This window comes from Zingiber officinale, unplaced genomic scaffold, assembly GCF_018446385.1.
Source record: "Zingiber officinale cultivar Zhangliang unplaced genomic scaffold, Zo_v1.1 ctg166, whole genome shotgun sequence".
NCBI lineage: Eukaryota > Viridiplantae > Streptophyta > Magnoliopsida > Zingiberales > Zingiberaceae > Zingiber > Zingiber officinale.
Window position 1 is genome coordinate 784 of NW_024589856.1, and position 24,469 is coordinate 25,252.

The window sequence follows — 24,469 nt, forward strand, 5'->3', positions numbered from 1 at the left end:
TCCTATCCGTTCTTGATTACAACACTTGAAGATGTGGCTACAACACTGGCACAATCTTGTTCTAGTCAGTGACTCTTACACTGACATTGAAGGATACTTTAAACCTACTCAGTACTGCATTGGCTTGAAGCCAACATTGACTTAGCAATATACATATTGATCAGTGACATTGCCAGGTTTTATATTTCCTACATGGCTACCATGCTGTTGATTAAAATGATCACTAATCCATAGGCTTAAGCTGTTTGAAAAAATTGACCAATTTATCCTTCTACCTTCTTAACATCTGTTTGTGTCTTGTATTACAAAGTGTTCATTTTCGTACAAGAATCCAAATTTTCTATTTGAAAATTTTCCTGAAACTTTCAAGGTGTTTTATTCTCACTTAGATTGTTGGTTTTCTCTGGTAGGATTTGAGATAAAATGCATAATTTTAAGTGCATAGGAACTAGAGTGTACGATTATTGGGCTCAAAATGAAAAACAGTCAAATTGGTTGGAAATATGAAATTCAATTTAAAAACAGACTTTTGAAGGAAAAAATTCTAGATGTTAGACCATAGTATGTTGTCATTCTGTAATATCTCTCACGTCCTAACAACTTACTTTATTGTCCAAGCATGATGTAACTAACTAGCACATGAATATAGGAAATTCACTTGTTTTAAATTTTTTAAAATAAACTGGTCCAATAAAATATCCTAGTATATGGAACTCCAGTTTAAACTTTATATATTTTTGTTTATATTTCTACCAAAATGTAATCTATTTTAGACTGTCTTAAGAGACTGAATTAATTTAAGCTAATAAAAGAAGCCCTCTCATTCTTCCAATCGTTCAATTAATAAAAATTCCGGTTCTCCAAATACTTTCTTCATTCTTTCATGAATGCTGATTGAACTTGTGATATCACCAGCTGATTGCATCATATATTAAGCCTATGAGATTGCTGGCTAGGACACACATTTACCTTGCACCATGTTAAGACTCATAATTTACTGTCTCAATCACATGACCTTGCTTCTGTCGTGTCACTTACATACAAGCAAATTAATAATAATTATGGAATTATTTTTTCCCCTAATATCTCAGATGTTGATAGAGCAAATTTAAGAAGTGAACTACAGTTAACATTATTATTTCAGCATTATGAGTGAAAACTTATTCAGGATTTGTTTTTGTAGCCTTCTGAGCTTTAGGCTGTATTTCCTCATGGAGGGAGAAAGGGGAGAAAGAAAAAGGAAGCTGAGAAACAAGATGGACATTTTGTCAGAAGGAAAGTTATGATTAGGGAAAATAAGTGAGAGGAGCACATTATGTTTCCCTTAAAGTTGGTCATGGTATCATCACAACACGACCGTTTTGTCTACCTTTGTTGTTGCTATGACCTTTCCCACAAATTTGATCCACTTTTTGTTTTTCTCCTTGTTTCCATCCCTTCAAGAAGCACAAGAAAATATCTTTTCTCCTCTTTTTCTTCACTATGTATCTCTATCTCTCTTTTGCTCATTCTTTCTTTTCTTCTTTCATTATGTAAGAAAACACAACCTTAGTAATTATCTTTGGATGTTCTCTGATGTTTCTACTAATAGGAGAAGAAAGCATAACCATTAACGATAAGGTCTTGTATTTAAATGATCAAATTAATTGATTTATTGCAGTTTTTGTATTTTGTCCTCCAAATAACAAATGGCTTTTATGTTCACGGAGTTGTGAATCAACATTACATTAGACTCAAGAACAAAACTTTCCTCTATCTTCTTGTGCCTTTCAAAGTAAAGAATGGTACGGTAGTTAAAGTTTTATAGAAATTATCAGAGATGTAAAGATTAAAATGTGGAATTGGTTTCTAGTGTAGGACTTCAGCTTTTGTCTTGGATCCTGTGTTGACTGTGAGGACACAGAATACAAATGTTTATGCAGCATTGAGGTGTTTTTAGAGTAGGACTTCAGCTTTTTTCTTGGATTCAGTGTTGACTGTGAGGACACAGAATACAAATGTTTATGCAGCATTAGGTGGGTTTTAATAGTTTTTCACTATTTTGGGTGACAAATGAAGACTTTGTCTGTTGCCGTTTGTTGTCTTTGAACCATAGACATTGGGAAAGGAAAGTGCAGTTGATCGATTTCTTATTGCAAGGACATATTGGTGTGTTGAATCAGGAAATGCAAGATGAGATATTTCGTAGATAGTAAACACATCATTATAAAACACCCAATTCTTTTTGGGTTTGTCTTTTTTGAGGAAAAGAAAAATCCAAAACACCAAACCATGTAAGTTAATGTTTGTGTAAATGGACGTTGTAAATGTAGAGAGTCCACCAATGTTTTAAGAAGTTCAAATGAATAGGCAATTCACTGCTATATCCAGATTTTCAATGGGCCAGCTAATTATTAAGTACTAAACTAGGACAAGAATACTGTTATAACTTGAATGCCAAATATGGGTATTTAGATATTTGTTTCTTGTTTTCACTTCCTCTCAGCTTTATCTTTTTACATCATATTGGTTTCTCTTTTTTCTGCTTGATTAACTTTAGCAGGGTCTTCTTGTTTTATCTTATAACTAGGTACCACTATAATGTAGCTGATGCTCGCTTGGCACAACATATAGACAGAGGAAATGAGGATGGTCTACTTATTAGTTCTGTTGCATCATGCTCTAATTTGTGGGCCCTTATTATGGATGCGGGAACTGGATTCACATCTCAAGTCTATGAGTTGTCACCATTCTTCCTTCATAAGGTATGATATATTATATGATAACATTTTGTTGACAATGGAGACATCATAATCCATAATGTACTATAGGAATGGATCATGGACCAATGGGAGAGAAACTACTACATCACCTCGCTTGCTGGAGCTACCAATGGGAGTTCACTTGTGGTGATGTCAAAGGGTATGTTTATTTTGTTTGTATATATATATTTACACTATTCATTTCTCTAAAATGGAAGACAAAGGCCCAGTTTTCTAAAGTTGTCAATCCTCATAATTTCTGAGTCATCTTTGGTGTTGCTCTCGTATTGTTTATTATTGATCTCTAACTGCACATATGACAATTCCTTAGGTACCCAATACACGCAGCAATCTTACAAAGTAAGTGAATCCTTCCCGTACAAATGGATAAGCAAGAAGTGGAAAGAAGGATTTCATGTCACATCAATGGCAACAGCTGGATCTCGTTGGGGTATTGTCATGTCACGCAATGCTGGTTTTAGCGATCAGGTCCGTCGAAGCTTTCCTTCTATTATTGCTGACACATAATATACCAAATGATGAAGTTACGTGTTTAAGTCGGAGCATATCTGGGTTACTCAAACTTAATGGGTATTATTATACTAGTCCATCTTCTTACCCAAAGTATCCCAGAGAGAAACTCATAACCAAGGTGGCTTACTCTGATGGTATTAACATTAGAGCCTCAAATTTTGATGCATTGCCTTTTCAGGTTGTTGAATTGGACTTTTTGTATCCAAGTGAGGGTATTCACAGACGTTGGGACAACGGGTATCGCATTACTTCAATGGCCGCCACTTGGGACCAGTCTGCTCTTATGCTTAGTGTTCCTAGGCGAAAGCCTGTTGATGAAACCCAAGAGACCCTTCGAACATCTGCATTTCCAAGCGCCCATGTTAAGGTACATGTTTTTGCCCTGTGTATACAAACTCACCAATGGGGGATGCCTTGTGCTGCAATTGTTAGTCTTTTTCCCCCCATCAATCATAATTAAGAGAGACAGAAAAGTACTACCAAAAGTTTTTATCCATTTTATGATGCATACATACCATCTTCTTGCTAGATTGAACTAACTCATTCATTATTGCCAAACATTGCTCACCATTCTTTTCTTGATTTACAGGATAAATGGGCTAAGAATTTATACCTTGCCTCAATTTGCTATGGGCGCACCGTGTCGTGATGTGGATTAACCAAAGTCCTAACTGTTTGTTTGACATCGATGTTCGGTAGGCTATTTTGATGTAGTGTAGTTCATCAATGTTTGAATCATAGTTAGTCTTGTATTTATTCGCATCTGTTTGTGAATCTGTATGAATGTATCCCTATCCACTCAAAGCACACTGGTTGCGGCATCACCTAGAAAGATAAATACACCAAGCACTTTGGGTGACATGGATTCAACGAATTGTTTACACTGTTTTGAATCAATCAATGTTATACTTTAGTTTTATTAGTAAAACTTGATATGAATTAATTCTTGGTTTCAAAAATAAAAAATAAAAAATAAAAAACTGAGTTCATAATCTTGTTGATAGCGCAACAAATTGTTATATTTTTCTTCTTTTCCTATCACAAAAAGGCATGAATTGATGTTCAATTGCATAGATTTACGTTGACCTAAAAAAATCGATTACAATAATTGTAATTTTTTTTTTCATGCATATCCAATTTCTTTCTTGGATGGAAGATAAGTGGGAGACTTAATTTGTAAGGGACTTTCCAGAGTTCAGTGTGCGATGGGGCCTGTGTTTTGTGGTGATTTTTCCGGATCAAGTCATTGATGAATTATACTTGAATTGGCCTAGATGAGGTTGTGGTAGTGTGTTTTCCACAACCAAATTTGGCTAAGTGACTAGCTAGTGCAGATAGAGCTCTTCTTCTTGTCTTGAGAGTAACGGTGTAGCGATAGGATGTTTTTTTTCATTATCTATGGATTTAGTTTCAATATCCGTAAACTAACGGATGATTTTCTTTAATAGATAGTTGACTTAAAATTTTGATTGATGAGTTATCTGCTGTGAGTTTTTTTTTGATTTAGTCTAGTGACCGTGAGAAACTTCCATTGGATCGATCACTCAATAAGAATAAATAAAAAACAAGACGAGAGTTCTTCCTCCTAACCAATGAGAAACATTGGTGATCTACTCTCTCCTTAAGTCCTAACCAATGAGATAGCAAATAGGTTGGGTCAATTAAGACCTATCATCTTTACCCTACAAAAGATAGTTGAGTTGTGCTTTGGCCGAACCATAAAGAGGCTTGGATGAATCAACACATACTAGTGCCTGACCCATTTTAAAATTGACTAATATGACCATTTTGTAGTAAAAAAAAAATCAATTATCAGGGCGTTTTGATAAATTGTTTGTAAACCATTTTGAAATTGACCAAAATGGCCATTATGCACAGTTAAAAGAATTTAAATTATGAGCATTTTGGTCAATTGTCTAAAATGATTTTAAAACTATCATAAAAGATTCCTTCGTCCATCATCCAAATATAGTAACATCTCTCTCATTTTTCACACGCAGAACTATCATACTTCCTAAACTTACTTGATGAACGAAATATAAAACTGAATTGTTTGTTCTAAATTAATCGAATGGTAAAATCTAGATAACGTGTATATATATAAAAAAAAATCTCTCATTTTCATAATCTCTCTATTTTTTCTAACGTCTCTTCAATCACAATATTCTTTTTTGCTTTTTAAAAAAACTATCTACAATTTCTTTGACTCACTTCAGCCATCAGTAGCTTCTGACCTGTACTCTTTTTACGAGTGTTAGCTATATAAATTTTAAAATGCATTATTATTAATCTCAAATAAATTAACGTCCAATATCTTTTTAGAATATGATGGCCTTAATTGGACACAATAGAATTTGCATGGAATCAAAGACAATTAAAATTTATTACATAAAATACGCATATTATAAATTAAGAAGTATAAGAATCTACAAGAAAGAAATAACAATGCCAAACTTCAAAAAAAGAGCATTTTTCTTGTAAAAATGCATTTGCAGATACCACAGTTTGAGTTACAAATCCAAAAGATGTGACATAATCTAGTGAATTGAGATGCTGGACAAACTTAAATTGTAATGAATAATATATTATTCTAGTACATATAAAAAAATTGCATGTAAATGCTCAGCCTCCCATGATTCAAACTGCCACTCCACCTAATAGGCCCGCCGTTGCTAAATGATCGCAACTTGAAATAAACATGAAAAGTTGAAAGCATCGTAAACTATGAATCTGACGTAAAGCTATGAAGCATAGATGAAATTTTAGCTGTCTTGAAGTCCTCGCGTAGTTGAATGAACCTACAAATTGAATAGATCATTAAGAGTTAATGCAAGATTAGCCATGTAATTGTTGTTCTTGATGAACATGGTTAGGTTCTGTTAGAAATTTGTTAGGAATTTTTTTGAGAAAACACCTTAATGCATCTTTCCTGATGCTTGGAGGAGTACCCTCAAATAGGGAAGCAAGGCTTTCAGGTGCCACAATAAAGGCATTTGCCACTCTGCAAAAAAAAAAAAATCATCTTAGTTTGTCGTTCATACATAGAAAGGACAGTGGATGAACAGGCACAAACTTACATGCTCAACTGCTCAAACTTTTCATCAATGGAAGGAGCATTGAAGCTGCGAACAAACTCCCCGTACTCAGTAATGTCACGTTTTAACCGCAGTCCACCACTGCAATATGCATTCACAGTAAGCAATCAATTGGAGATACTAACCCTCCAAAAAGTATGAATAGCAGTAATATATATTTCAACAATCTCAGGTTGGATCTGACCAAGTCCTTCAATGTCCACTCGATTTTGTCAGGTTTGGGTGCTTTTATAATGGTTAGCCTTCACCTAGGTCAGTCAGTGTGCACACTCACCCCTTTGCTAGTCTCTTTATATACAACTAAATAAGTAGATGCCATTCATTGTGAAAAATGCATTTGTTAGAACTGAGAAATCTGACTGTTAGTATTCTCTTATAGTTACATATGCCAACTTCTTAGGGAAAATATCATCACTTACCTAGTCTGAACTGCTAGAATTATGACAGGAATTAGCAAGGGAAAGCATCATATGAGAAACATGCTGGAGCTACCCCAACAAAAAATTGAAAAACGAAAAGAAATACGTAAGGCTATGAGGGTTAAGTGTGCTTTACAAACAAGACCAACGTCCATACGGCAGCACTGTGAAAGTCACATGAGTGAAATCAAATGGAGATATGAACCTCAACAAGTAGGAATAATATCTAGATTTCAGATTTTCTGGTATTTCACCAATGACTCATTTATAATGATATACATAGTGCTAGATGGCTTCAGATTGGTGTATAAACAAAGTTAAGGCAATGTGGCAGCAATGTATAAGTTGGCAAAAATGTAGTATGTGATACATGCTGAGGACTGGTGTAAACCATGCATTATCAGTAGGAAAATTGGTATAGATGAATGCCCGACCATTTATCTTAGTTAAGTTTGTAAAGAAGTACAGTGGTTAATGTTTAGACAATATAAAAGCAGGTTTCCAGTTGAAATTTTACAGAACAATCAAGTAGTTGTAAGTAGTAATGCAACTAAAATGTTATTGAACAATAAAAATTGTTGGAAGTGTTGTACTTGGACAAAACTACTACAAATAGGATTGAGTGTTTATATCTTTTAAACTGAAACATGGACATTATAGCCTTATAGGCACAGCAAATAAATGACATTTGAAACTTTTAACAAAGTAGTAAAAGCAAAGGCATGTGATCTTTTTCTTTCAAAAGTTATAACTAAAAAAGTAGATCGGATTATTCACTTTAAAAGTTTACATTATTTAATTTGCACTACTGACACAACCCTGCATACCTATCTGACAGTACCTTCAACCTTTGTCCACACAACATCAGCACATAGGAAAAAGTAACTTTTCAATTGTTTTTGACTTAGTAAAAGTTAAGGTGCAAGGCAATTTTTCATTGAGAAGTTGCAAGCAAATGATATAGACCAGACAAAAGTATAATAACAGGATATCAATTCTAATGAATCCTAAGTGGTAAAGATTAGAAGTCTTAAAAACAAAGAATGGTCATGCTTATAATATTGTTTAATGTAAACGTGGAGGCATTGGTAGCTTAAGTTAACATAAGAAAGGAAATACTGAAATTTCAAGGTATTTATTTGGAATGATTTACAATACTTGGACCACTAGTGGCAGGAGTTAAGCGATTCATACAAGCTAAATCCTCTAATCAATAATTAGGCCAAAGAAACAACCTACATTTCATATTTGAAGTTATATTAAGATTAAAACATTTAGAAATGTGCATAGTTTTTTCTTATGTGTTCATTATAAACTATTTCATTTTTATTCTTGACATCCAAATTAAGAGAGTTGAATAAAAATTCATGGGACAAGTTTATTTGATTTTATACTATCTAAAATATAAATATATATATATATATTTCAAAGATATAGAAAATAAGGTACTTCAAACTGGGAGCAAGCATGAAGAATTAAACAACATCAACAAATGATGAAGGGCGGGGCTCAGATTATCAGGGTGACAAACACATACATTTGCAACTATCAAACATGAGACTGATCCAATTTGGAATAATGGCAAATAAAGCAATTAAGGATCATGAAAAGAAGAGGAAGAGAAGGAATAAGAAGAATAAGAGGAAAGAAAGGAGGAAGTAGCTAACCTTCTCAGCTACCAAAGAAATACAGCTCTCTTGATATAAGCCAAAAAAAAACTTATACCACATTCCACACTCAGTGCATGGCCAGTATCAGACAACTGCAGAGGAATATGCATGTTCCACTGTGATGACTGGTTTCAATTTGAATTACCCAGCGAAATAAATGTGTTTCAACAATGCCATCCAATATGGAATGAGATTTGAATCCTTGTTAATAATACCTTCTGACTCTTAAAAAAGACAGGCAATGATATTCCAGAAGATCACAAGTCAAAAATTTGTCGACTAATAGAAGTGCAATAAATTGCATAGAGAGCCTAGGAAGTATGAAAGGGAATAGTCTAAAATATGAAACCCAATAGTTTCAGGTACATTAGACAGCAGACAAACAGAATCACATAATGCAATTTGTTTGGAGGTGAAACTAAATCCTGGAAACACATCTGATACAGACTAAAACCAGATGTGCATTAAATGTAACTACTAAGTTCTAGCATACATGACCAGAGTTGCATGAAAACTCATGAACTAGGATCAGGCATGCAATATAAATACGTCAAAGAACTCGAATGGGGATCAAAGAAAAAACCTGATAGAACAATGTTGTGCTGGCAATATGAACATGCAAGATTAAAATCTTCAATGTAAGTAGAATGAACACAATATCGTAAAATATATAAATACCTCGAGCTCCAACTTATGAATAAAAATACTTGCTTCTTTCCAGTGGTAGAATTAATATAGACTACAAAATGTAGGGTTTACTGACCACTGTCATGGGACAAATTAAGTAGTCTGATTTAGAAGACTATAAATAGGTTTACTGATCACTGTTCTGGAACAAAATAAGAAGGCAACAAATTAAGTGGTTTCTAAAAAAACTATTGGAAGATGTTGAACATAAAGCTGGATCGTCTGATTTTTAGCCTTAAATTGACTAAAAGGGCTAAAAAGACAAAAAAAAAATACTACTGAGTTTCAGTGTCTACCTGTACTTTTAACAACATTGCCTTATTAAGAGATCACATGTCAGCTATGATGTAAAGTCTCTGATATAATATGCATACAAGTTGCTACGTGCCGATAGTTTTAACAGGATAATGTTAACTGGGAAATAATGCAACATTAAGAGGATAACATATAAGATACCTCAAGAAAGAGAATTTCCTTATCCTCATATTTGAAATGTTTGGTAAAAATTAGAAGATTATCTTAGGGGCATTAATATTATATTTCAGAAGAAAAACAATAGCCTGGTGCACGAAGCATTCGCCAATGTGGGGTCTCGGAGAAGGGTCGGACCATATTAAGTGTATTATATGCAGCCTTACCTTGCATTGCAAGAGGGTATTCTGTGATTCGTGGCCACAAGATCATATGACAGTAACTTTACCATTGCGCCAAGCCTCCCTTTCTTAATATTTCAAAAAAGGATGACTTTATTTATTTACTCTATACTTGTTCTAAAAATAATAATTAGAACTTGCATGTGCTGAAAAGTAACTTGAATAAAGATAAGAGGTCCCTGTGGATAATGTAGTCAGAATTACCTTGGACTAAAAGTGAATTTCTGCCAATGGTTAACTAGGCCCTTGTGTAGGCGATTTCCCTGAAATGACAAGGCACCATCTAATAATTAACATCTGCTACTTCTAAGGCAACTTGTCAAGTTCCGAAAAGCATGGTTACAAATCTCGTGTTGTTATTATAAGAACAGGATGTACCATTCCAACAATATGTAAAGAACAATAAAAGGCAAAACGTGTGGTACGTTGATATTTTTACATGTGTATGCCAAAATGCAGTGACACAAAATAAAACAAAGAAAACTCCATGGGTTATAAAGAGCCTAATTCAGGTGATACAAATAGAATATGAAATTGGCAGGACTAGTAATAATGATCAAAACATTGTACCTAAAATACATGAATAATAAGGAAAGCAAATTATCCAGACCAACTTGGGAAGAGATCACTTAATTATCTCAAAATGTAGACATATATAACTTACATGTTATTATGTTATAAATCAAGGGTTAATTACAAGCTAATAGTGATTACAAGAGTTAATTGGGGATTATTAACACGGAGTGAGATTGTTTAAGGCTGAACCAATCTGTTTTGAGGCTGATTTAATTAAATTTGGATCCAATTTGGGTTCAATTTTGTGTTAGATTGACCAATTGAGAATTATATTAGGTGGAGACTATTTTGGGTTTGCTTTAGGTTCAAATAGGGCTCAATTTGGGGGAGTTATGGCTGAACCAATGTTAAACCAGTGCGAACCAGTTCAGTTTAGTCAAGTAGGTCAGGGTTTTGGGTGGATAACTTGAAACTCTCCTCGTTCAGCTCAATATAATCTCATCCAGCAATCCAAAGTATATTGGGCAGTGGACACTAAAACTACAAAGATTGACCTATGCTTTCCTCATATGCAGTTATCTCCCATTTCTTCGCTCTTTATTCACTCAAGAACACCTCTTTTCATAAATAAAACTAATAAAAAAATCATCACAGAGAAATGTCTTTTCTTAATACAAATGCAAAGCTGATTCCTTAAAGTTCTTGCATCTTCCACTTTCAATGAATCGTGGCTTTTGTGTTTGTTCCTGCTTTGATTGTGATTAGTAAGGAAAGTGGAAAGCATGGTTCTTTCAAACTTAAGAAAAACCAATATCATCTAGTGAAGATCTTGTCGAATCTAAACTTAAGAAAGCATGGTTCTATTTTCAAGGAAGATTGTTGGATTTTCTTGATAAACCGTCTGGCGTGTGTTTTTTTGACTCTCTCAAGAAAGATTCAATATTGTAAAAACTGAGAAACTTCGAGGATTGTTGGATTTTCTTGATAAATTGGCGTGTACTCTTTGATTCTCTCAGGTATCCCCTCGCTCTATTTTTGTACCTCAAACATATTTTTTTTGATAACTCATGGATAATAGATTCCGGTATCACGGACCACATGACTCCCAATTCTCAAATTTTCCACACTTAAAACCCTAGCTCTAGTAACAGAAAAATTATAGTAGTCAATGGATCTTTAGTTACTATTGTCAGTTTTGGAAATGTTCACCTTACCCCTAGCCTTATCCTTAAAAACGTCCTCCATGTACCAAACCTGTCTACCAACCTTGTTTTCGTTCAAAAATAACTACTGAAATTCAGTGTCATGCTAATTTCCCCCTTATTGTGTTTTCCTAGATTAGGAGAATATAGTGGCCTTTACTACCTTGAATCCACAAAGAAAAATAATTTGCCTTTGTCCTTTCACGGTTCTTCCAATAAAGATAACATTTAGTTGTATCACAAACGTATTGGGCATCCCTCTTTTAGAATTTTAAAGGTCACGTTTCCTATTTTTTTCAAGAATTGGATGTTTCTGAATTCAGTGTGATGTTTGCGAATTGACAAAATATTCCCATTTACCCTTTCCTATTAGCAATAGAAGAAGTTCTACTCCCTTTCATTTAATTCATAGTGGCATATGGGGTCCTTCCAATGTTCTAAAATTCAAAGGCGTTAGTCGGACGCTAGATCATCTCCTAGGCCGCCTAGGTAGGGACTAGGCACCGCTAGAGGGATTCCACGGTATCAATATAAATTACATAATAAATCACATACTATAACTTCAAAACAATAACAACAAATTTAAAATGAGTTCAAATTTACACAACCAATAAAAATATCACATATCTATTCTACTTCTTCTCCATAATTTTCAACAATTTGTTCTTCATTGGACACAAACTCAATATTATCATTGTGATTCTCTTCTTCTTCAGATGCAAAATCATCTTCATTAAGTTCTTTCACTTTAGAGCTTCTTCGGGATGTAGATTTTCATCAGCTCCATTTGCTCCATCAACCATTTGTCATGTGATCCCGGAACCTAATTCAACTTCATCATCTTCCCCACTATCCACAATCCAACATTGTGCATTTGAAGCATCTTTTGCAAGGACATCGACATTCCTTTCTTTTTCTCTTTTTTGTTTGTTCAATAATCTAACATTAAATTAGACAAATATTAAGTTGTTCAATCGGTTAACATCCAACCTATTTCTTTTCTTTGTATGAATCTTAAAAGAAAAAAAAAATAAAGTAGATATTATAATTAGTAACATGAATATAAACTTTAAAAATTAATACTTTACTTTAATTAATGACTTATAAGTATAAAGTTTACTCCTTCAAATGCACTCCAATTTCTTTCATGCCCAGATGAACTTGTAGTTAATGAAAATATTCTCAATGGACTCTTAGTAAGTTGGGTGTGTGAGCGTCGTATGTACTCCACCATGCACATAGATCACATGTATCATTATTTTTTTCACATGCTTTTGCTGCCAATGCTTTTCCAAATAATCCAGTCTTATCTTTGTATTTTGTAAATTTCTTATTAATAATTGTATCTTGTAGCTCTAACTCATTGGCATACAAAATTTTTATGTATTCAAAAATCCCCATTGTGACCTTCTCAAAGAGCAATAGAACTATTTTTATAGTAAAAATAGGGATTCAAAAAAAGGCAGTGGTATGCAATAATATATCAAGTCTATCCTTCATTTGTGACTTAGAATTCAACTCCATGTTGTTCAGGGCCACCTTGATATCTTTCTTAGCTTAAAGAAGCTCCCTATATAGAAACCCCATGAATGAATTTCTATCTCCATCTACCAATCTACCAATCGAAGAACTCTTACCAAAGGAGCAAATATTTTCAAATAAAGTGAACCCATTCCAAAAACTCATGCTCATCACAGTAGAGTAAGCCAATTTCCCTTTGTTTGTTTTTGACCATTTATATTTCTCCTACATATCATTTGTAAACATGACCCTTAAACTAGATTTTTTTTTTTTCAATCAAACTTTGCAATGTGAGGAAATTTAATGCAAACTTGGTAACTCCTAGCCGGACTATATCTCTCTTCTTCGTGAAACTTCTCATCAATGACAAATTCTTATGGTGAGCATAAATGAAAATAGTAAAAGACTTGACTTGCTCAATAACCTTTTATATCGTGGAAGCTTGCCAATACTTTCAAACATGAGATTAACCGTGTGAGTTGCACATGGACTCCAAAAGATCCCAGGTCGCTTTTCTCTTATCAATTTAGCTGTAGTCATATTGTTTGTGGCATTGTCTGTTACAATCAAAATAATATTCTGAGCTTCTACTTGTTCAACACACTTGTCATATACTCAAAAATAAGTTTAGCTGTATGTGTCTCGTCTTAAAACTCCTTAGACTCTAAAAATATAGTACCCTCCTTGCAATTAACACACAAATTTAAGATGCTTCTTTTTCTATCATTCTATGCATCATAATTGAGCACCCATTCTTTGCCCATTCTTCTTCATGTTTCTTCAGCAGCTGCTTTATTCTTTCAACTTCAGCTTTCAATAGTAGCTCCCTAAGTTGATATTGAGTTGGAGGCTTGAATCCGGGTCTAAATTGACCTATTGCCTCCATTAGTTGTTTGAAGCTATCATTATCAACAACATTGAATAAGATTCCATTTTTATAAACTCATCTCTTAATATATTGTTGAACTTGTCGAGTTCTTTCTTTGAAAAGAGTCTCCTTTATATTTTTTTACGAAACACTTTACTCCCACTTGAACCTATATTTCAGGAGCAATTGTCGATGCATATCTATCCATAGGGGCAAGTGGAAGAAGTTTTTTAATTTCATTTATCCCTTCAATTTCAAGACCTTCTTCATCTAGAAAAATAGTCACCTCTGCAGTACAACTTTGTTCTTCCAATATTTTATTCTTTTTTCTGTTCCTCCATTCTAAAATAGTTTGTTTGCACTTATTTTTATTTTCTTGAGATGCTTTTCGACAACTAGATACATTTTCAGGTATATTTCCTATGTGCTCCTTGATCCTATACACTCCCCCACATCATTTTTTCACACAACTTGCATTTAATTTTGTTGCGGTCCTTAGGATCAATCAACATCTCAAACTCTCATCCGATGTCATTTGACTTTCTTCTAAGAATCCCGGTTTCGGGTCATAACCTGAAAATTGATTTAAGAATAAATTTAGGAACTTTAGAATCATTAACAAATTTAAGAAAAAATTATATATAAAATAATTAAGATATAATTATATATAAAATATTTAGATTTTTAGGATCCGAACATGTTGCATAACTCCATGCAATATGCTTTCGAGTTGATGAAATTGTTGTATTGACATGATTAAGACTTAAGCCCACTGAAATCAATAAATAAAAAAATATACAACAATAAAATAAATTATCAAAATATAAATCTGATTTATATGAATTAATAAAATTTATTAGAATTTTTTAATTTTAAATATAAAATTATTAGAATATAAATTAATTAATAATATATATTAGAATTTTTAAAATTTTAAATATAAAATTATGAATATAAACCTAATTTATATGAATTAATAAAATTTATTATATATTTTTTTAATTTTAAATATAAAATTATCTATTTAAATGAATTAATAATATTTATTAGAATTTTTAAATTTAAAATATAAAATTATTAGAATATAAATAAATTAATAAAATTTATAAAAAGATTTTAATTTTAAATATATTTTTAATATAAATTCTTGGGATAATTTAATTAGGGTTTATAAAAGTCTATTCGAATTACTCCATTTAAGTGAGGAGTTGTTTGAATTAAATAAATTAATTAGGGTTTATTTAATTCAATGGGTGTTTATTTAACTCCAAGCCCATCAGGAGGCCTAAACCAATTCCTCCTCTAGGTCCCTGTTGTAGCCTCTATATAAAGTCTCGCATCCACCCATCCATAACTTGGTTTGGTTTAACTTGATTTTGGTTTGGTTTTCTCCATCCTCCTAGGGCCGGCAGTAAGGTTATAGAAAGGGAGATTTTTTCTAAACTGCATTTTGTTATTTTTCTTTCTTTGTAACCGACGGCAAAGGTTATAAAAGGAGTAGGTGGTGCCCCCTAAAACCTAATTTTCCACAATCCTCTTCCCTCCTTGTGGTCGGCGCCCCTCTTCCCTTGCTAGGGTCGGCGGCACATAATTCCCACAAGCCTCCTCCACCTTCCTAAGGGTCAGCGCCCCCCTCATCTCTCCTTCCTTAGGGCCGACACCCCTTCCTTGCCATGGGCCGGCAGCTCTTGCTTATCCTCCTTGGTGGATGGCGGCTTGGAGAAGAGGAAGAAGAGGAAGAAGATCAGAAGGTGCCCCATTCTAGAACCTTCTTTTGTAACCGGCGGTTTGGAAGAGAAGAGAAGAAGGGTGATTTTGTCTTGGAAGATCATCGCCCATACAACGTCCAAGAAGAGGAGAGGAATATGGCAGAAGATTAAGAGGTCTTTAGATACGAAGAAAGGTACAACTAGTTATTTAATTCCGCTGCGTAATTAGTTAGTTTTCTTTGTATCGATTTTGAATACCAACACAAGAGGCTAGCGATCTTGTACTTCGATTAAGGTGTGCTTTGATCATTCAAGAACTTGCTTGATTGATCAAACACATGTTTGATCGAACATGCGGGTTGCTAGGAAAAGTTCTGTTCTTGTACAATTTTTTTTTTGTATAGAGAAATTGAAACAGAACGAAATTCTTACACCTTCACTCTACCTTATATCTCACTATGTTTCTCTTAAACATCCATAGCCCATAAAAGATTCATTGTGAGTCTGAATACCATGATTATTCCCAATATTGTTTTTGAGGCATTGTCAAAAAAAGGGAATAAAGAGATGCAATGAGGGAGGAAATGGATGCATTAGAAAAGAATAAGACATGGGAGGTTGTTGAGAAGCCAAAGGGGAAGAACATTGTTGATTACATGTGGTTTTTCACACTAAAATACAAAGTAGACAGATCTCTTGAGAAATATAAAGCTAGGTTGGTGGTGAAAGGTTATACTTAGACTTTGGAGGTAGATTATCAAGAGACCTTTGCTCAAATTGCAAAAACGAATATTGTCCGAGTTCTACTATCTTTGGCTGCACACTTGAACTGACAACTCCTACAGTGTTATGTGAAGAATGCATTTCTCTATAGAGATTCAGATGAAGAAATTTATATGAACCTCTCACTAAGATTTGCAAGTGATACTAGTAACAGAGTATGTAAATTGAGGAAAACTCTTTATGGTCTAAAACAATCTCCTAGAGCATGGTTTAGAAGATTTGCAAAAGTCATAAAGTCTGGGTATAACCAAAGCCAAGGGGACCATACTCTCTTCGTTAAGCACTCAATTGTAGGGAAGGTGACAACTCTTCTAGTCTATGTAGATGATATCATTGTAACTAAAAATGATGTAAAGAAAAAACATGATCTAAAGCATAAATTGATAAAGGATTTGAAATAAAAGAACTAAGCAAACTGAAGTGCTTCCTTGGTATTGAAGTAGCATACTTTACCAACAGAAGTATGTGACTGATCTGTTAGCTGAAACAGGGAAGATTGGGTCTAAGCCGATTTCTAGTCCAATGGATCTAAATCACAAGACAGTAAAAGCTAAGGAAGAACCAACTGTCGACAAAAGGATGTAACAGAGATTGGTTAGTAGGCTTATATACCTTGCTCACCCTCGTCAGCATATGCCATGAGTGTAATCAGCCAATTCATGCATGATCCAAGAGAATCTCACCTTCAAGCTGCTTACCGAGTATTACATTACTTGAAAGGCACTTTGGGAAAGGAATTTTGTTCAAGAGAAATGAGACGTTAGCTTTAGAAACTTACACATATGCAAACTATGCAAGTTCTCTAGTGGATAGAAGCTTAACTATTATATTTTCCTTGGTGGTAATATGGTGACATGGAGGAGTAAAAAGCAAAATGTGATAGCAAGATGATCTGCAGAATTAGAATTTAGGGTTATTGCTCAATGATTATGTAAACTACTCTGGTTGAAAATTATTCTGGATGATTTGAAAATCAAATGGAAATGCTCCACGAAACTCTATTGTGACAATAAGTCAACTATTAATATTACTCATAATCCTATCCAACATGATAGGACTAAGCATATTGAAATTAATAGACATTTCATATGGAGGAAGGATTAGTGTGTATGTCATATGTCCCTTCAGAATTACAATTAGCTGATGTGCTAACAAATGGATTGAACAGTTCTAGATTTCATGATCTAATAGTCTAGCTGAGAATGGAAAATATCTATTCCTCAGCTTGAGGGGGAGTGTAGAACTGTGAACTTGTAAAATATAAATAACAGAAATAAATAGCTATTCACATAAATAAACCGTTGTGAGAAAAAAATCTCTTAAATTAAGGGGTTTAATTAGAAAGATATCTTTAGGAATAATTAGTTTCCTATTCTCTCTTTTTATTTCTTATTTTATCTATTGTAATTTTATATATGATACTGGGTATTTGCATTCTGAAATAAGAGGAATTTCCACATTAATTCTTTCCACAGTGTGTTCTTAGTTACTTATTATTATAGTATCACCAAGTGAGGTACCTCATGGCAAGTAGTGAAATTATATCCTGAGGCATGGCAATTGGAACAAATATATCTTGACAATGATATGGATAGGTCCACATAATGCATACAACATTTTCTTTTGGCCAAAACAATACCATGCCGTTATCATAGAGGTTCAAGGAAAATCATTGATGGAACTGAAATCAAGTCCCTGGAAACACAAGCATTGATCAAAAGATTGCAATCTAGAATAGTAAATAGCAAGAGATATAAAGCTAGCAACTATGCATTTTCCTACTTTTACATGCACAACTTACAAAAATGTCAGAGATCTTAGTTAAAGATTCTAAAATGATGTTGAAATAAATTAAAAATTACCAGGTCAGTCAAAAATGACTGTTTGTTGAGACCTTCCAAAGCACTGAATGCAGATTCAAGCACTCGAGATAGGTATGCTACAACTCTGAAGATAACCAATAGTCACATTAGTAGTCATATTTTAACTGCTACCGCAAACTCCATCTAACATTAACTTATATGCACCTTATGCAAGCATTTGTTGGTCTATGATCAGGAGCATTTCCATCATCAGGTGTCCGATAGTCTGTAGTTTTCTGCTCTGAAGATAGTAATCGCTCAACCTGTAAACAGGACATCATGATTTAATAAAATCCAGACGTCAGTAAATACATGGAAATTAAGAATTCATAGGTTCCTGAGTGAAGAAAAATAATGAACAAAGAAAGATGAAGATATGATTGCTTATTTGAACATTAAAATCCAAATAAATCGAGACTTGCAAGGGCTGTCACACAATGTAAGATGACAACATATATATGGCTACATGTGTGCTTGTAAAATCATGAAATAATCATGGCTAAGAAAAATTCTAAGTTACAAAAAGTACCATTTTAAGTTGAAACTACAAAACTACCTAGGTTTGCCGCTTGATGCAACAAGTACATACTTTTTATTCGACATAGAAATAAAAATGGCCTGGAAATAATTATTGCATAGCCTAGATGTTATTCTAGTAATGCTCTAAATGGCAGCCGAGGCGGGAGGCGAGCATCAACCGCATCGCCTTTGCCTTAGGCGGTGTTTTAGGCGGTCAAAGATGAGACGAGGCAAGGCAGTAGGTGACGTAGTCAAAGTCAACAAAATTTTAAAAACCCTAGATATATTAATACACTCTCTCCCTTCCAAAACATAAATAATTGTACCAACCCACCAAGTCACCCATAGCCCACCTCCTTCCACATGGAACCATCCCACCACCACAGCGCTATCGCATTGCCGCTGTCGCCGTCGCCTGTTGTCGCTGCCAACACACTAGGTTAGCTTTTATATATTTCTAGTAACTTCTAGTTCTAGTTTTGATCTTTTATTTAATTATTGAAGATCAATGATGGAAAATAAGAAACAACCGGATGTGGAATTGAAACAAACGTCTAGTGATATTGTTTGGGATTATGGGGTGTTATATTGCAAAGAAAAAAAAGATTGGATCACATTCAAATTGTGTAAGAGACTTATTAAGGGAAGAGTTTATCAGATAAAGCATCATATTGCGGGTATTATAGGATAAGTTAAAGCATGTCCTAAAGCATCCGACGAAGACACAAAAAAAAAAGAGTAAGAGCTTATCTTGAAAATAGAAAGAATAAGCGAGATGGGTGGAAAAACTAAAAGTAAAGATAACAGAAGTAAATATAGGTGTTGATGTCAATGATGATGATTGTCACGTGAAGGGAGATTCTTCTAAAAAGAAGTCAAAGCACCTTGGGCCTATTGGTAAGTGGACATCCACAATCGCTTGTTGCCATGTTGGATTGAAACTTCAAATTTTAAACTTAAGCTTTTGGTAAAAGTAATGATATTACTTTTTTAGTATTAATATGACGACAAATCTTTATTAATTATCTTGTTAGTTGCATTCATATATTTATTTGTGCCTTATATAAATTGTATTGTATGAAGCTAATTTATAAATAAACGTCATTTAATTACATATTATATAAAGAATGACTATTTATAATATTATGTATAAAAATAGTAAAAAAAATCAACTGCCTAGGCAGCCGAGACCGTCCTGCCACAGCCTACCGCCATTTACAACACTGTATTCTAGAAGTTTCAATGTTTTTCAAAGACTCTGTCACTCTGATGACCTCTCACACAAATTCTGTTCCAAGACAAGATCATAATTGTTGGGGATCAATCTGCAGAACCCAATGATCCAAGAAATGTTTACTTAAAACATGAATCTTAATGAACTACTAGAATAAAACTTATATACTTCAAAAGTTAAGGTGAGATATATTTGGCAATACTAGATTAAGACTCAATAGGAGTTTATAATGAACCGATATGAGCCAATCACGTGCATCCTCAAGACATACAAACCTCTGAGCCAATAATCACTAATCCGAACGAGAATAGTTGAAATTCCATATTTATCTACTACATGATCTTTTTCAACCATCCATCTCTGTTTAAAGTGATCTTCAGTCATGAAAGATATAGCTTTACATCTACTATTTCTATTGTCTGCTCATTGATATGGTCCCGAGTATAGGATCGAGTCACATGTCGAGATCCGGATCTGTACTTGGTCATGCAACACGTAAGGGGGGAAGGGAGGAGGAAAAGACTCGTCTTAGACAGAGTCCAAATCACTCAAGGGGGAAGACCCGTCCTAGATAGAGTCCTAATTGCTCAATTTTTCTCTTCCCCTTTATTAATAATGACACTCTTTATATAATGAGTCAAACATGACAAGATTAGGAAAGACAAACCATAAAGGAAAATAAGGGATCAAAAATAGGAAAGCTAATTAGGCCATTATTTGTTTTCTACTATAGCAGTAGTTAAATTAGGCCATTATTTATTTTCTACTAATTAGGCAATAGCTAATTTATTTCTAATAGCTAATTAGGTAGTAATTAATTTGCTTCCAACTATAACGATGTTCAACAAAGGCGTCCACCTCAGCGTCCACATTATCACTCCCCTCCTCGATACTGAGCTTGTCCTCAAGCTCGAAAGCGGGGTATAACGCCACTAATAGCATGAAGGAAAATTTCTGAATTCACTTCCCCCTCTTCCTCACCTTCCCTGTTATCATCAGGCACTTCAATCCAAAATAGGCGTTTACACTTGTGACCCGTGGAGTAGGATTCATCACAGTTAAAACAAAGGCCCTTGGCTCTCCGTTCTGCCATCTCGACGTGAGTCAGACGCTTGAAAAATGAAACAGATGGAATCTCCTTGCTGATGTCTGGTCCTGGTCTTCGCCAAAGGAGGGCCTCCACTGCTGGTGTTGAGCTTGGTTGTGGTCCCGCCCCAATTCGTGCACAGTAGCCTCCCACCTTGATGGAAGCACTGCTTCCGTTCTAGTGCCCTGGCCATATTCATTGCAATGCCTAGGTTTTCAGGCTTCTGTAGTTCGATATCGATACGGAGATCTTCGACTAGCCCTGCAGTGAATAAGTCAACTTGTTGTTGTGGTCGGAGGTCCGAGGTCCAAGCGAGGTGAGATTGAAATTGGCGCTGGTAGTCTTCTACAGAGCCTGTCTGCTTCAGATTTTCTAGCTCTCCCAAAGGGTTGTTGCTTAGGGGCGGGCCAAAGCGGGATATGACAGTGGTCTCTGAACTACTTCCAAGTCATCTCTGGCTCTTCTTGCTCTACCTGATCAAACCAAAGTTGGGCTTCCCCTACCAAGTGGAAGGCAGCAAAGCCAACCTTGTCAGCCTCTGTGGCCCTTTGGTTGGTAAAGAATTTTTCGCACCTTTTAACCCAGCTCAGCGGATCCCCTTCTCCATAATAGGTGGGGAACTTCATCTTTGAGTATCGCGGAGCCATGGTGTCGCTGGTTGGCAGTTTAGGTCTTCTGAGCCTCTAGAAGGGCCATACTCTGTGCTGGTAGGGTTGTCTGCAGTATGCAAAGGTCGTCGTCTAGCATCTTGAACAGTACGGGAAATCTCAGCAATGTGCTCCTCTAGTCCTTGCTGGCGAGAAGTGATCTGCTCCATGAAAACTTGTTGTTGTGACATCAATCTTTCCATGAAGACCTCGAGTTTGGATGTGATAGGATCCGTGTCACCCATGGTCGGCTCTGATACCAAGTTGATATGGTCCCGAGTATAGGATCGAGTCACAGGTCGAGATCCGGATCCGTACTTGGTCATACAACACGTAAGGGGGGAAGGGAGGAGGAAAAGACTCGTCCTAGACAGAGTCCAAATCACTCAAGGGGGAAGACTCGTCCTAGACAGAGTCCTAATTGCTCAATTTTTCTCTCTCCTTTTATTAATAATGACACTCTTTATATAAGGAGTCAAACATGACAAGATTAGGAAAGACCAACCATAAAAGAAAACAAGGGATCAAAAATAGAAAAGCTAATTAGGCCACTATTTGTTTTCTACTATAGCAGTAGTTAAATTAGGCCATTATTTATTTTCTACTAATTAAGCAATAGCTAATTTATTTCTAATAGCTAATTAAGTAGTAATTAATTTGCTTCCAACTGTAGCAATGTTCAACAAAGGCGTCCACATCACTCATCTTCTACTATTTCTCTCTAATCTCCTAGCACTCCTTGCCCTATTAAGTTTGGGGAAAGAGAATAGTCCATTGACTTCTTAAAGATATCTATTAAATATGAACTCATAATAAAACCCTAATCCTAGAACTATCAATGTTGACCTAAACCAATAACTCTAATACTCTCAACACTACCCCTCAAGCTAACACTCCCTCAAATTGGAGCATAGATTGATTTATATCAAGCTTTTTATATGAATTACAAAAATGTAAACTGAGACATGATTATAATGAAACTAAAGTATACTCCACATAGGGGATATAAAACTTAGGAGTTTAGGAAGCACAGACAATGATCTCTTCCACTATGCCTTTGACTTTAGACCAACACATTGATAAAGGGAAAATATAAAGAGAGATCTCAGGAAATAATCTCTCGAGTGAGCTTCCACTGGAGTGGCACATACAACAGCACATAATAAACTGAGAGAAAAGGAAAAAACCACAAGGGTCCTAAAGAAAAGATGAATAGCATAGAACAACCCTGTGTTAGAAGTTGCAAATTAAGAACAAAGCATTTTCTCTATTCAGATTTTCACTATAGATAGAAAGAACATCTTAACCCTTTCCTAGAAGTAGCAAACTAAGAACACGACATTTTCTTTATTCAAGTATTTAGTAGCTCAAATGATGCAAATGTAGCACACAAATGAAATCAAACTGATCTTCGAACTATGAGAGAAATTAAGATGGAAGAAGAAGCATAAAGGCAAGGGGACAGAGAAATGGAAAGGATGATCTGAGAGAAAAGTAATCAAATTTGAAAAGAATATTGTGATTGAATGAATAAGAAAAAGGACCTATGGTCTAAATCTCATAGATCAGAAAGAGATAAGGGAATGTGAGATAAAGAAGACTCTCTAGAAAGGGGAGACATATATCCAATAAAATTAGGTCAAGAATGCATGAGGAAACTGGTTCACCAGCAATGCAAGGATATGATATATAGGTCCGCTGAGGAAGATTGAGGTCACGAGTGCAGAATGCAGAGAAGGGCTCGTGTTCAGAGGAATGGTGCAGATATTGCAGGTAGGATGCAATTCTTCTAGTGAGAGGAGCAGCGGTTGGAGAGTTTTGCTACCAAGATTACAATGAATGAGGACAAAAATATTCTGCTCAACCAGTGAAATTATATTTTTAAAGGATGTTTGATTCCCATGGCAGCATAGGCTTGTTTGGATGCAATCTGGTGGTAGTTGAAGGAGATGATGGCATTGACAGAGGCTTGTCCAGGACAAAAGTAAGGGAGTGAACAGACTAGTAGACAAGGAGAGAGGTTTTGCTCAAGAGGGTATCTAGGCAGACAACCCAGACCAGATCCAGGCTGGAGAAGATACCCTGCTGTCAACACCTAGGAGGGCTGAGAACGCTGGAGAAGACTACAAAAGTGGCAGTGGCTACAACTCACATGATAGAGATGGTGTTCATACGCAATGTGCAGAAAGAGGTAGCAAGCATGTGAGGTGTACATCTTGGCAAGGAAAACAAAAGGTGTTGCAAGGAGGTGTGTCACTGGTGGAGCAGTATGGTCTCCCTCACATAAAAGAGAGGATGTCAGTGAATGTCAGTGACAGTCACCCTGTTTGGTTTCCCTCATGTGATGGAGAAGAAATCAAAGACAGTCATGCTCGAGGAGAGAGAAGTAGGGTTTATGTGCGATCTCAATCGCATGTAGGAGAAGATGGCAATGGTGGTTTCGCATGGCTTTTGTTGACATAGGGAGGAGAAGAAAGAAGGATGAGAGTCGACATGCTATAGACGACAACCTCAGGCCCTTGAGGAACATCTTTTGCCAAAACCTAACTTCAGCATTGTGTATTATTGAAGTGACGACAAAAGAAGTGAAGGGAGGTCGAGATTGGGAAAAGGAAGATAATAGGACTAAAAAACTTGAATACTTAAAGAGAAAGTGAGCCATTTCCTTTGTACACTTGGAGAGAGAGACAGATAGAAATTGATGCAAAAATCTAAATTATCA

The 24,469-nt window shown here is 35.1% G+C and overlaps 2 protein-coding genes across 7 annotated transcripts in view; one reads left to right on the top strand and one right to left on the bottom strand.

Annotated features, from left to right (window-relative positions):
• Positions 1–2,393: 2,393 nt before the first annotated feature.
• On the top strand, positions 2,394–4,203 carry LOC122036461 (casein kinase 1-like protein HD16; the record flags this gene model as incomplete). Its single annotated transcript, XM_042595777.1, has 5 exons — positions 2,394–2,744; positions 2,811–2,901; positions 3,073–3,230; positions 3,454–3,642; positions 3,865–4,203. Coding segments are annotated over 5 exons (849 nt in total), but the record flags the coding sequence as incomplete, so codon positions are not given.
• A 1,452-nt stretch (positions 4,204–5,655) lies between these two features.
• The window catches only part of LOC122036454 (exocyst complex component 5-like), a 43,980-nt gene continuing 25,166 nt past the window's right edge, over positions 5,656–24,469 (bottom strand). The window contains exons 19-26 of one of the 6 annotated variants that reach the window (XR_006127390.1): positions 18,426–18,523; positions 18,261–18,345; positions 17,011–17,088; positions 16,847–16,926; positions 10,004–10,062; positions 8,457–8,551; positions 6,353–6,451; positions 6,255–6,276 (exon numbers count right to left, since the gene is read on the bottom strand). Coding sequence is in view for 2 of the 6 variants with exons in the window: in XM_042595766.1 (XP_042451700.1) it covers positions 5,998–6,073; positions 6,190–6,276; positions 6,353–6,451; positions 10,004–10,062; positions 18,261–18,345; positions 18,426–18,523 (504 nt within the window). In the remaining 4 variants the exon portion in view is untranslated. Of the gene's footprint in view, positions 6,074–6,189; positions 6,277–6,352; positions 6,452–8,456; positions 8,552–10,003; positions 10,063–16,846; positions 16,927–17,010; positions 17,089–17,176; positions 17,291–17,352; positions 18,094–18,260; positions 18,346–18,425; positions 18,524–24,469 lie in introns of those variants that run through there. The other 5 variants (XR_006127389.1, XM_042595766.1, XR_006127388.1 and 2 more) reach the window with 5 other exon arrangements.